Here is a 12,065-nt window from a genome sequence, read left to right as displayed (position 1 = left end):
TAATCTCATAGTGATAGCAATGTTTAACATATTAAGCCGGGTTTTAATCATACAAATGCAAATCGCTAGCTTTCATGCTAAAAAATACTGGTTTTTGAGTCAAAATATATTATACGTCGTTTGGTGGCCCCTATTGTTACTTAAGTCAAAGTGTATTTACCAGGATATTCGGGAGAATTATCAATTACGTCTCCTTACGTGCAGCCCATTCATCATTTTAGGACCACCGAAATCATCTAAGCAACAAACAGTTCTATTTATTCACTTTAATACTGAGAAATCGAAACGACGAACGTACACTTTTCACTGGTTTCTCTGTGCTGTTACTTAAGGCAAACGGCATCTCCATAGAAATCGGGTGACTTAAGTAACATCGAAAACTATTTTGATCGGAAGGTGATTACGTCAAAAAGCAATTCGACTGGTAAATAATTTTAAAAATGGGATGTGATCCTATATTCAGACAGTATATTAGTGTAATAGCAGGAGCATCGATTGACACTGATAGCTCGACTTTGTTTACCTTTGTTACATTCGACGTAATGAAAATTTGCTCTTGAAATATTCTTAACAAATGCCTTTGTACACTCTTCAGAATGACCGTCACACTCTTCTCAGACTTAACCGATAATTCCCTTTGAACTGCTTTGTAGGTAAGGTCAGAATTGTTTTGAAATCCTTTTCAGTATTACCTAAGTACTCAAGTATTTTGCCAAAATGGTTTTGAAAGTCTCTCAGAAATTGCGCTTAAAATTTTATTAAAATTAATCTCCATAGAAACATTGGACAAAATTCCTTTGAAATTATTCTCACGATTGGTATTAACATACTCCTTAAGTTTCATCATAAGAATTTTCTATGATTTCTCTTCCAGATTATATTTCCTTTATTGACAAAATCTCCATTCAATTGTCATCAGAGTTAACAAGACAATTGACACCGTCTTCAACCAGAGGTTGCACAGACTGAATATTTAACACTAGACAACGAACACCACACCCATTAGACCAGTAGGGAAATTTTCAGGAAACCAAAATTTGCACCGGCTGGAGCGGGAATCGAACCCTCACTTCATAGCACTCACAATACGCCTAAATGATGGGTGACGCCGCACGACCCCGAAGCCCACAAAGATGGATGTAATTCTACTCAGAAGTAGCTTGAAATTCTCCTTTGATTTCACAAAGAATTCGCCTCACACTTAACTGTGAACTATTTTCAGAATTACCTTAAAATTCCAATAATGTCCAACGTTGATGGCCTTTAATAATTAAAGTAGCAAGTTTCGCATTTTTATTTTTTTTATTAGAGTTTAAATCAATTGCAGTGATATTTTAAAAGCAAAATGTTTAAAAAATCTGGGAAAATCTGGAACATATTTAAAAAATCTGGAAATATACGTGGTCTGTCTGTGACGACTAAAAATCTGGAAAATCCAGATAAATCTGGAATACTGGCAACGCTGTTCCTACCAGCATATGTGCTCTCACCTCTTCTCCCATCATTCTCTGGGAGAGCGGAAGATTCGCACAAAAGCAAATAACCGAAAATCGAAATGCAGCTCTACAGCTTATCAGCTCAGCTCCGGATCCGAATCATTGACTCGAATGATCGACTGGGAGCTGTGTAGGATGACAACTCTCGGACCCGTCCAGCTCTTCGGATCTTTTTTACTCTTTCTCGATTCTTCACGATTCATCTCCGGATCCGGTTCTGAGCTGATAATCTGGAGCTGAAGCCAAGAATAGTGAGAGCAATTTTTCTGAAGAATTAAAATCAGAAATACGCGATGCTTGATCAGTTGTTGCGTTAGTGGCGTTTTCCATTGAAAAGTAGAGCAATGTTGTAAGGTACGGGTTTATTGATTTTATGCAGTTTTAAGCACTAAAACCACTAATTAATTTTCCGGTTTTGAGTGTGTGTCATAATTTCTATAATTTCAATGTGAGCTGAAGAGTTGTTCAAAATAATCGACTCCCTTTAGTGAGCTGGATTGGTTTGATCCACTCAGCCAGATGAGCTGTTTTGCTCACCTCTACTCCTGAAACTGCTGCTTTCGTGGATCCTAACCGGGTTCGTATTAACTTTTCTTCGGATGGGAGGTTTTCAAATCAAACCAAGAATGTTTCTCTTTCCCGGCAGGATGGTACGACAGTTTTCTTCTTTTTTTTTTTCAAAACAAAATAACAATCGAATGTAAACATTATTTGCAGTGGTGCCGGAAGATTAAAACATTTGCTTATCATGGGCGTTTGAAGTGTGTTTCTGTGGGTGTTAGCACAATGTGGCAGAGTGCCTTACCCCCTGCCCCCTGCTCAAAATGCTTGTCATCTGGGAGCCGAGTCAAACTGTCAAACGGGAGCCAAACATTCAAAAGAGCTCAAAAGTCACGTAGGTAGTTACTGTTTGAACCACAAGTAAAATTGTTGCCACATACTGAAAACAAATTAAAAATTATAATTATGAAACTTACGAAACATCAACCTTAGTAGGCGGATAATGTAAATCATCGAGCGTGATGCTCGAAAAACTGTTTTTATTTGATATTAATAATGCCAAAACTGGGTTGCTGAAACAAGAATGTAATCAAACTTTATAAGAGTCATGCGAGCTTTGTGGGCAGGTGCACTACCATCACCATGTATACGTTATTTCTGGAGCCGAGGAGGAGGAGCCAAGAGTTCATTTGACAGCATGTATATACAATTTTGTGAGCTGTTTCAGCAAAAAAATTGAAACTTCGGAAGATTTTCAAGATGTTTTCTAGCTCACTTGAAAAATAAAATCGGCTGAGTTCGCAGTACTCAGATGAATATGAGAAAAGTAAAGATTGGGTTCACTCAGTCTATTGGTACTACTCCTAGACTGAATAAACTTTTTGTCAATTCCCTCATGTTCCGGCAGATGTTTGAGATTTTCAACAGGAAACCATGAGGCAAATTTACTCACCGCTGAGCTCCTGCATTTTTGGAGATTATGAGTGAACTAAACTCAAATTTGAGTTCAGTTTACTCATAAATCGCAAAAAGTGCAGTATTTTTTCCCTTAATTTGTTTTCCGCCCGGAAAAAAATAACCATACAATTACCATAAAATAAAATACAATTACATCCAAATCTATTGCCAACACTCGATCTTAATGTGCGTATATTGGACAAGAAATTTTAACATATTGTATTACATTAGATGTACAATACGTCCCATATAGTATGAATTTTCAACAATAGAAAAACAATAAAATGAATGGTAAATGGCTTGAGTTTGTTCGGGAAAAAGTGATTTTTTGTACGGTTAAGATACATAATAACCCCCTTGTTCTATTGTTCTATTTCCCCATTTACCATAGATTATATTGTGCAAACAATAAATTCTATGGTTATGTTATAGTTGTGGACGATAAAATTTATTTTAAGTACAATAAATTCTATTGTATTGTTACAATACATTTCATTGTATCTATATCGTTCTTTTTTTTACGGGCGTCGATCTTGGTTTCGTGTTGAGCACCATTCTCGATGAGCATTTCAAATGGTCCTATCTGCTTTGATCGATTCTCTTCATCGACTTTCTCTTTTCATAACCACTGATATGCAAACAGATTTCGCGCTAATTCTACCACATAGTTTGATAAAGGAGGTTCTTATATAGCGTCCAAAATGTCAAATACAACAGGGAAAGATTTTGCAGCTGAGTTATTAACGAAAGAGAAAGTCGATGAAGAGAATCGATCAAAGCAGATAGGACCATTTGAAATGTTCATCGAGCATTGCTACCGACGCCAGGGAGGCAGCTCCCACACCTGGACCCTACCTATCGACCCATCAACTCATGAACTGGGGACCAACGGCTTTACTTCCCTTCCGAAGAAAGGCGTGATCAGAGATGTTATGCCTCAGAACATCCCGGCGGCGCCAACTGGGTGGGATTGAACCAAGGCCTGCTGGGGTGAGAGGTAATCACCCTTAACACTACACCACCGGTGCTGCTCTCAGCGATGAGTAAATTTGCCTCATGTTTTCCAGGTTAATCCAGGAAAAAAATACCCCAACATAAGAAAAGTAAAGATTCGATTGCTGGTACCGAGATTGGTACTACTCCTAGACTGAGTAAAATTTTGCGTCAATTTTTCTCATTATCCGACAGATTTTTGAGGTTTTCCACAGGAAAACATGAGGCAAATTTACTCATCGCCGAGTTCCTGTACTTTTTGCGATTATGAGTAAGCTGAACTCAAATTTGGGTTGGTCTCATTGGCCGTGTAGCATCTCTGACCACGACCACCACCCAACTGACCTTGATTTTCCATTCTCCTCCCCACCTCGCACGTCATTTCGCATCAAACAATTTTTTGTTTGTTATGTTTTGATTGCGCCAGTCAGCACCAACTGCACCAAATTTCATTCATCTCACTGGCTTTGGCGACGAGTGGTCTGCTCTGGCATGCTGCTGAAGGAAAACGTAAAACAATCATTTAATCTGAAGTGAAAAATGGGATCAAGTCCATAAAGAATTCTTGTCCACTGAGGATGTGTTTAAAGCTGGGTCGTGCCCCCAAGATGAGTTCTACGGAGGACGAGGACGAAGAAGACCGTCAAGCTACGACGGACGATGAATTGAACGAAAATCTACGCAGTGACAAATTGCCTATCGTGTATCGACCGGAATATGGGGTGAGATTCTGTGGGCTGCAGAGACTACACCCGTTCGACGCTGCCAAGGGGGGTAATATCTATCGACTGCTGAAGGCAGGTAATCTGATTGGCAGCGATGCTGACGTCCACAAACCCCGGGAGATCAGCATCGATGAACTGTTGGATGTTCACACCAAACGGTATATTGAAAGTTTGAAGGTAATGTGTGGGATTTTTGCTGGGGGAAAATAATGATTTGGTTCCATTTCAGTGGAGTGTCAATGTGGCCAAAATAGCGGAGATTCCACCGTTGGTGTTTGTGCCAAATTATTTCGTTCAACGGAACTATCTACGTCCGATGCGATACCAAACGTTCGGGTCGATATTGGCGGCTAAGTGTGCCCTGGCTGGTTCTTCCGGGACGGGATGGGCCATTAATCTGGGCGGTGGATTCCACCACTGTAGCGCTGATAGTGGCGGTGGTTTTTGTCCCTACGCCGACATTACATTGACCGTCAGAATGTTGCAGGCAAGCGGCAGAGGAATCGAGCGGATTATGATTGTCGACTTGGATGCACACCAGGGCAATGGCTATGCTAGGGACTTGATGAACGACAGTGGAGTGTTTATAATGGACATGTACAACTACCGGATTTACCCGAGAGATCATGAAGCTAAGCTGGCCATCAAGAGAGCCGTGGAACTCAAGCCGCACGTTGGAGACAAAGAATACCTGGAGAAGTTGAGGAGCAATCTGACTCGGTCGTTCGATGAATTCCGACCAAATTTCCTCATCTACAATGCAGGGACTGACGTGCTGAAGGGAGATCCGCTGGGAATTTTGGACATCACTTCCGAGGGAGTGATCGAACGGGATGAGATCGTTTTTGAAATGGCACGCGAGAGGGCAGTTCCACTGGTGATGCTTCTCAGTGGAGGCTATCTTAGAAGTTCGGCCCGGGTAATTGCCGATTCGATTCTCAATTTGAACGCCAAAGGACTGCTGCCGGTGGTTAAGTAATCAAGTGCAGCGACACGGGGAGAGAGATTTAACAAGAGTGAGTTAAATGGAATATATATTCTAGTCTGAAGGGAACGATATGTGATGTGCTTGTTGTCCTCGCTGGACAGCTTTTAAATGTGTGGGTGGGCACACTTTCCAGATTTGTACTTTCCTAAATGTACCGACAACTATTAATGTACCTATCTATAGTAAATCCTGTTAAGTACTTGGTAGCTTTGCTTCATATTCATTGGTGATTAATAAAAAGGATGTGACTTTCACTGCTACGTAGGACTGATGCGTTTTCATCAATATTTTTCGTATATTTTCCCTGCTAACATTTCATACTAACCTTATCAATTACTGGCAGCGGCCGGTTGTTTTTCGTCTTCTCCATCGGATTCTTCGGCTGCTTCTTCCTCAGCGGCTTTACTGCCCTTCTTGGCAGCAGCTTTGCCCTCCGCCGGTACATACAGGAACGGATCAATCTTGAGCGCTTCTCCCGACGGAGGACTTTTCAGCAGTACCCTGGTAATGAATTGTCCCTCCCGCTTGGGTCTCATCGCGTTCACATCCTTCAGCAATGTAGCCAAGTTCTCTTCCAGTTTTTTCGGATCCATCTGCAGCGAACCAACGCAGGCAACGATCTGACCGAAATCCTTTTGATTTTCATCCTTCTCAGCCGAGTACTGAATTCCATGCAAGTACTTTTTGACCATTTCTGCCAGCTCGTCTCCCAACGTTCCGTGTCGCGGGTTGGGGAACTTGTTCTTCTTGAGTAGTCCTCGGATCACAACCAAATCCGGGAGGATGTTTGGGTGAGCGAGAACGAAGGGATACTCGGCTATCTGGAGATCACCGTTCTGGATTTCCTTGATCAACTCAACACCTCCAACAAGGGTAGCTCCTGCATCGGTCGCTTCCTTCAGATTCTGCTGACCCTTGGCAAAGACGATAATGTTTCGGTTTTCACCATGCTCGAACTTGTGCGGAATTGCAACCATCCGTTGGAAGTTCTCGACAAAGCGTGTGATTTTCTCCCCCTGCATGTTGAGCTCAACGTGAGCGTGCAGAGGCGCATTTGGTAGATTGATCATAGTCGGGTGATGGGTTTCCCGGTGGCACTGGATTGCCTCCTCCACCGTGTACACCCTCCATTTGTAGTACTTACTGACCCAGCAGTTATCGGTGGGATCCTGCTTCCAGCTGTCGTCAATGTGCTTGTTGGTTTGATTCAGATTGAGCCTGCAAGCAAGAGTGGTGAAGAATGATATAGAGCAGTTGGTAGAATTGTAAGTTCAGTCCTTGCTACTTACTTCCCCTTGTTTCTCATGTCGTGCCGAATGAATCCGACTTTTTCCACCACTTTCTTGACTTTGGCCTTGCGTGCCTTCTCACGGGTGCCCTTTCGGGCGGCCAAATCGACGACGGAAGTTTGCAGCAGCCGCGCGTTTCCCAGCAGCACGGAAGGCATCCCTAGCCGCGTCAGCATCACGTTACTGAGGGTGAACATTTTGCTTGTTTCCAATAGCGGAACCGAGCCGGGAAAAATGCAATTTTCTTCACTGTTTAGGTAACAATAATTCGGATGCCGCAAGCATGCGAATCGGATTTTTTTTTATGTTTTGACGTCGAGAAATGTCACTCGACGTCAAGTGGGATTCAGCTGGGTTAACACTTTTTCCTTCGCTGAAGCCAAAAACGGATAGCTTTTCTTTCAGTGTCCCACATCGTCTCGCTCGAATCCAAAACATTTCAAAATCATCTGAGTCTCTTCGAAGATTGCTGGAGGTGCGCGAATATCGGAGCTCCATTTTCGACTACATTTAATAATTTTGATCATTTCTGGCTCATCAAATTACAGCACGATTGTTCTGCAAAAGAAATGCTTCCGAATTGACTGGTGGAAAAAGGGTGTGAGCTACAATATGGACGGTGAAATGCAGATCGAGGAGCTGGAAAGCGACATCCGAACGTTGCGAAAGCAGCTCAAAGCGAAGGTTCAACAGCTGAAGACCTTGAAAAAACATTTTCAGAAAGTAAGTAGCCAATCACATACAGATGCAAGCGGGCACCACCACCAGCTGGAAACGGTTGTCTGAGGCCTGCGGTAGTGAGTTGCAAAATCAGTTTCGCAAGCGCATTCAACTCTCTGTGGCGCTGTCGTCTGTGGTGTGCGCGGGCCAAGGTCAAATGGAGATGTGTTCTGTAATCCTAAATCGAGGTGTCGAAATCGCAAATGCCTGCTCAGTTTCTGTAACAGCTGATGGTAAAAATACAGAACATTGCATAGAGGTACTACATGGTGACCAACAAATCCCGATTAGCAATTTCAAGGTTTTTTCCCTGGATTTTAACCCTCATAAAACCCATCGCTTGGTAAAACTTCCTAATGCATTGGGGTAATTTTTGACCTGGAAACACTGTGTAAATTTAAAAATGCATTAGGAAGGTTAAATGAATCATTACTAAGAAAGCAGATTTTCTCCTGGATCTTTAATTTGGTTCTGCGTTCAAAGTCTTCTAAATTGTCTATGAAAATTCGCTAAAATCTTGACTCTGTTCTTTTAAAATCATTTCCCTTCACCGGATTCTTTTCAGAATTTTTCTTTGAGATTCACTCTGGTGATTTTTTTTATTACAGTCCAGCAATTTTCTGCAGAACACTCAAATCTTCAAATTTTATTTTTTTTTTCTAAGATTTCACTTAAGCTTCATAGTTTTTTTTTTAGATTCGCAATGTCTTCTTAGAATTTCCATGCAATTTTTCTACGAATTATCTTCTTAAAATTCGCTTGGATGTCTCCTCTAAATTACTCTGTAAATTCACATGTTGATGTCCTTAAAATGAACAATTCCAATTTTCATTCCGAGAAACTCTTGAAATTATCCTCGCAATTTCCATAAAACTCTTTACTAAATGCTATGGAATTGTACCCTCAACATTCTAATCCGCTGGAATTTTTCGCGGATCCTGGAATTCTCTTCAGAATCACCATGAAATTTAACACGGATCTACTTAGAACAATACTATGAACTCACGCAAATGACTCTCTTTGAGTTCATCCCAAAACTCCCTGGGACTTCTCTGAAATACCTTTATGTTATTTCTGGAATTCATTCAAAAATCTGCTCGAAATTGATTTGTATTTTTTTAATTTTCTTAATAGTCCTTCAGAGTGACTGTATGCTAAAAATCTAGTCCAGTTCAAGGGTCTTGAAATTTTTGTAAGGTCTAAAATATTTTTATTTTAATAGAGGATGAAGTATATTGTTTCCGATTTGTCATAGAGATTCACGGATTTTTCTCGATTTTCCGGTTCACTGATCATCCTGCCTATATCTTCTTGACCTAATAAAAGGAACAACCAGCAGGGTATCGTAAACTAAATAAATTACAATTACAATATAAATGCCCTACTCAACGAATCGAATTTCCACCTTTCCAGAACTGCATCAACAAGCTGAACAACAATGAAATCGCCCGCTACAGCCGTCAGATCATTCTGTCCGAAATCGGCGTCCAGGGTCAGCTGAAGCTGAAGAGAGCATCCGTGTTGGTGGTCGGTGCCGGTGGGTTGGGATGTCCATCGTCTCTCTACCTAGCCGGGGCGGGAATCGGTCGGATAGGAATCCTGGACTACGATGCCGTCGAGCTGACCAACCTTCACCGGCAGCTGTTGCACACGGAATCGACCGTGGGGCTGACGAAAGTGGACTCGGTGCAGGCCTACCTGGAAGAACTGAACTCGCAGATCGAGGTCACTACACATCACACTCAGCTGATGAGCGACAATGCTCTGGAGATCATCGGTGCGTACGACATCGTCGTTGATGCCACCGATAATGTGGCCACCAGATATCTGCTGAACGATGCTTGCGTCCTTCTAAAGAAACCCCTGGTTTCTGGCAGTGCCTTACAGCTGGAAGGACAGCTGACGGTTTACAACTTCAACAGTGGTCCCTGTTATCGTTGTCTATTTCCAAATCCACCGCCACCGGAAACGGTTACCAACTGCGGCGATGGCGGAGTCCTTGGCGCAATCACCGGAGTCATCGGAGCCCTGCAAGCTTTAGAAACCATCAAAATCATTCTCGGCAACACGGGAGTACTTTCCGGGCGCCTGTTACTCTTCGATGGTCATCAGAGCACGTTCCGAAATTTAAAGCTTCGATCGAAAAAAGCAGACTGTGTCGTATGCTCGGATAATGCCTCGCTCACCAAATTGATCGATTACGAACAGTTTTGCAGCATGAAGGCCACCGATAAGGACTCGCATTTGAAATTGCTGGCACCACATGAACGCATTTCGGTGCAAGAGTACAAAGAGCTGGCGGATAACAACGTGCGCCACCTGCTGATAGACGTTCGCGGTGCGAATCAGTTCGAAATTTGCCAGCTTCCGACGTCGATCAACATTCCCATCGATGACATTCTAAAGGACCGACGAACCTCGGAGTTGGCTCAGATGGCGGCTTCCGGTAGCGTGCCCGTTTTTGTGGTGTGTCGTCGGGGTAACGATTCGCAGCTAGCGGTGCGTCATTTGGTGCCACTGTTTCAGGATCAGGGCTTGGAACCACCGCGGGACATTTCCGGTGGATTGCACGCATGGACACACCATATCGATTCGGAGTTTCCGATCTATTGATTCAATAGACATTGTACAGCGATAAATAAGATTGTTGCGTTATTCATTGAGAAATCCGTCCCGAAATTTAATTATTCGCTGAAGATGTGCTAGAAGCTAGCAGTGCCTTAATATTTAAAAAAAAAACCCTAGGACAACAGTTGCACAACATCGTAACTGTTGTTCCTCACTACATCCGTTGCTGTTAGATAGTAATTTCGGACAAATCACGACCTCTTGGAAAAATCTGCTTCCAATACGTCAAGTCCTCTCATTCATTAATATTGTAATTGTAATTTGTAATTTATCAGCACACACCCTGGTCAACCACTGTAAACCAATCTGCCGTTAAGCGAATGTGCACCTACTGAAACCTGGCCGTAGGCCTATGCTAGACCGTATAGCATAACGACCTTCTTCGACCGTATAGCATAACGACCTAGTTTCCGATACATTTATAGGGGATAGTAGGAGATTAAAAGAATGGAGAAGAGTTATAGAGATTTTTTGTTGTTGTTTTGCTGAAAAGAGAGAAACAGAACTAAACGAAATTACACCTGCTGAAAAAGATAAGTCTATTATTTTGGTTAGTGATCGTTTGGATTTGGGTCACCCCACGTTGTGTTTAAGTTAGTATAAATAAATAATACTATATAGTCATATTAATCACCACAGCTAAATATAAATATATAATAAAGTATATAATTAATAATAAGTAGTGTGAGTATTATTGTACAAATTACAATACAGTGTAGTAGTTACCTCATTATCTTCGGCGCCATCGGTTTTTGTTTCTGGATCTTTAGTTGCCTCTGTGATATACTTACTTGCGGCATACTATTTTGGGAGTGTATATGAGCGAGTACCATGTACGGTCGCTCATCTCTCATCGTGATGGTGGGACATAGTAGACAAATTAGAGAGAAAACAAGGAGGTATTAGTATTAGTTATATGTAAACAAACAAAAGAAGAGAAGAGGAAAGAAGAGCAGAAAATAAAAAAGGTGATAAAGTAGATAACAAAGAAAAGAAACGTAGGCAGATTATTAGAAAAGGCATTATCCGAGACTCAGCAATCAAATGTCACTCCCGCCGAGATATCAGCGAAACCCTCCCCGCCGAGACCCGCACAACCGAGCTCGGTAGAAAAAAACTAAGTGTGTAGATAGATTAGTAGGAAAATAAATAAAACTACTTTATGACTCAAAGTGCAATGCATGAGCGTTAGTTTCGGGATCATTTCAGTGTTAGAGTTATGTTAGTTTTGATCCGTAATCAGCCCTGCCGGCCCCTCCAACATTAGTTGCAGGCAGTGGTTGTTAGATCATGCGGCACTGTAACTACTACTATTTTAGAGTTATGATTCGTCATGTTTAACTCAATGTTTCAATTGAGGCAAACTATCTATCTTACAATTACAAAAGCAAACCTAAACTTACAATTATATGCAAATGCAAAATGAAACTTGACAAATCATCGTCAATCCCCTTATTCCAGGGCAGGGCCTGACGATTTGAATCTAATTTTGATCAGTGAACGGGCACCATATGGTACATTTTTTCACCATGAACCTATCATTTCCAGCCTATTTGAACTATTTAATAAATGGAAACCATAACATAGGTTACGCTCCCCCTAAGCGGGCCCTCTGCATCCTATCTCTGTCTTATCTCAAATACAAAATGCCAATGGTATGAATGTATCTATATATAACTTGAAAATGACGTACAATCAAATAAACCCGTAACCTACTCACTTGGCCAGGCTTCAGAATCGTCCAGTGGGCAGTGCGCTCTACACTGCA

At 41.8% G+C, this 12,065-nt stretch overlaps 3 protein-coding genes across 3 annotated transcripts; 2 read left to right on the top strand and 1 right to left on the bottom strand.

Annotated features, from left to right (window-relative positions):
• Nucleotides 1-4,433: 4,433 nt before the first annotated feature.
• Nucleotides 4,434-5,875, top strand: HDAC11 (Histone deacetylase 11). The gene is made up of 2 exons (XM_065216889.1): nt 4,434-4,849; nt 4,902-5,875. Exons 1-2 carry the CDS (start codon nt 4,526-4,528, stop codon nt 5,649-5,651), a joined length of 1,074 nt encoding a protein of 357 aa, XP_065072961.1. The 5' UTR covers nt 4,434-4,525; the 3' UTR covers nt 5,652-5,875.
• Nucleotides 5,876-5,934: 59 nt separating this feature from the next.
• Nucleotides 5,935-7,236, bottom strand: mRpL1 (mitochondrial ribosomal protein L1). Its single transcript, XM_065216888.1, has 2 exons — nt 6,950-7,236; nt 5,935-6,878 (listed from the first exon to the last, which is right to left on the bottom strand). The coding sequence occupies exons 1-2, from the start codon at nt 7,144-7,146 to the stop codon at nt 5,990-5,992; spliced, it is 1,086 nt and encodes a 361-aa protein (XP_065072960.1). The 5' UTR covers nt 7,147-7,236; the 3' UTR covers nt 5,935-5,989.
• A 135-nt stretch (nt 7,237-7,371) lies between these two features.
• Uba4 (Ubiquitin-like activating enzyme 4) lies at nt 7,372-10,307 on the top strand. Its single transcript, XM_065216887.1, has 3 exons — nt 7,372-7,424; nt 7,498-7,672; nt 9,083-10,307. The coding sequence occupies exons 2-3, from the start codon at nt 7,562-7,564 to the stop codon at nt 10,280-10,282; spliced, it is 1,311 nt and encodes a 436-aa protein (XP_065072959.1). The 5' UTR covers nt 7,372-7,424; nt 7,498-7,561; the 3' UTR covers nt 10,283-10,307.
• The last annotated feature ends 1,758 nt before the right edge of the window (nt 10,308-12,065 follow it).

This window comes from Ochlerotatus camptorhynchus, unplaced genomic scaffold (genome assembly GCF_037179485.1).
Source record: "Ochlerotatus camptorhynchus isolate MF236.1 unplaced genomic scaffold, CSIRO-AGI_Acam_v1.1 ptg000070l, whole genome shotgun sequence".
NCBI classification, from domain to species: domain Eukaryota; kingdom Metazoa; phylum Arthropoda; class Insecta; order Diptera; family Culicidae; genus Ochlerotatus; species Ochlerotatus camptorhynchus.
This window is presented reverse-complemented; position numbering and strand designations above follow the sequence as displayed.

Coding starts and splice junctions, on each gene's coding strand:
- HDAC11 (XM_065216889.1), top strand. CDS start 4,526: ATGTGTTTAAAGCTGGGTCGTGCCCCCAAGATGAGTTCTACGGAGGAC. Junction 4,850..4,901: donor GGTATATTGAAAGTTTGAAG/GTAATGTGTGGG, acceptor GTTCCATTTCAG/TGGAGTGTCAATGTGGCCAA.
- mRpL1 (XM_065216888.1), bottom strand. CDS start 7,146: ATGTTCACCCTCAGTAACGTGATGCTGACGCGGCTAGGGATGCCTTCC. Junction 6,879..6,949: donor GACATGAGAAACAAGGGGAA/GTAAGTAGCAAG, acceptor TCTTGCTTGCAG/GCTCAATCTGAATCAAACCA.
- Uba4 (XM_065216887.1), top strand. CDS start 7,562: ATGGACGGTGAAATGCAGATCGAGGAGCTGGAAAGCGACATCCGAACG. Junction 7,673..9,082: donor TGAAAAAACATTTTCAGAAA/GTAAGTAGCCAA, acceptor CCACCTTTCCAG/AACTGCATCAACAAGCTGAA.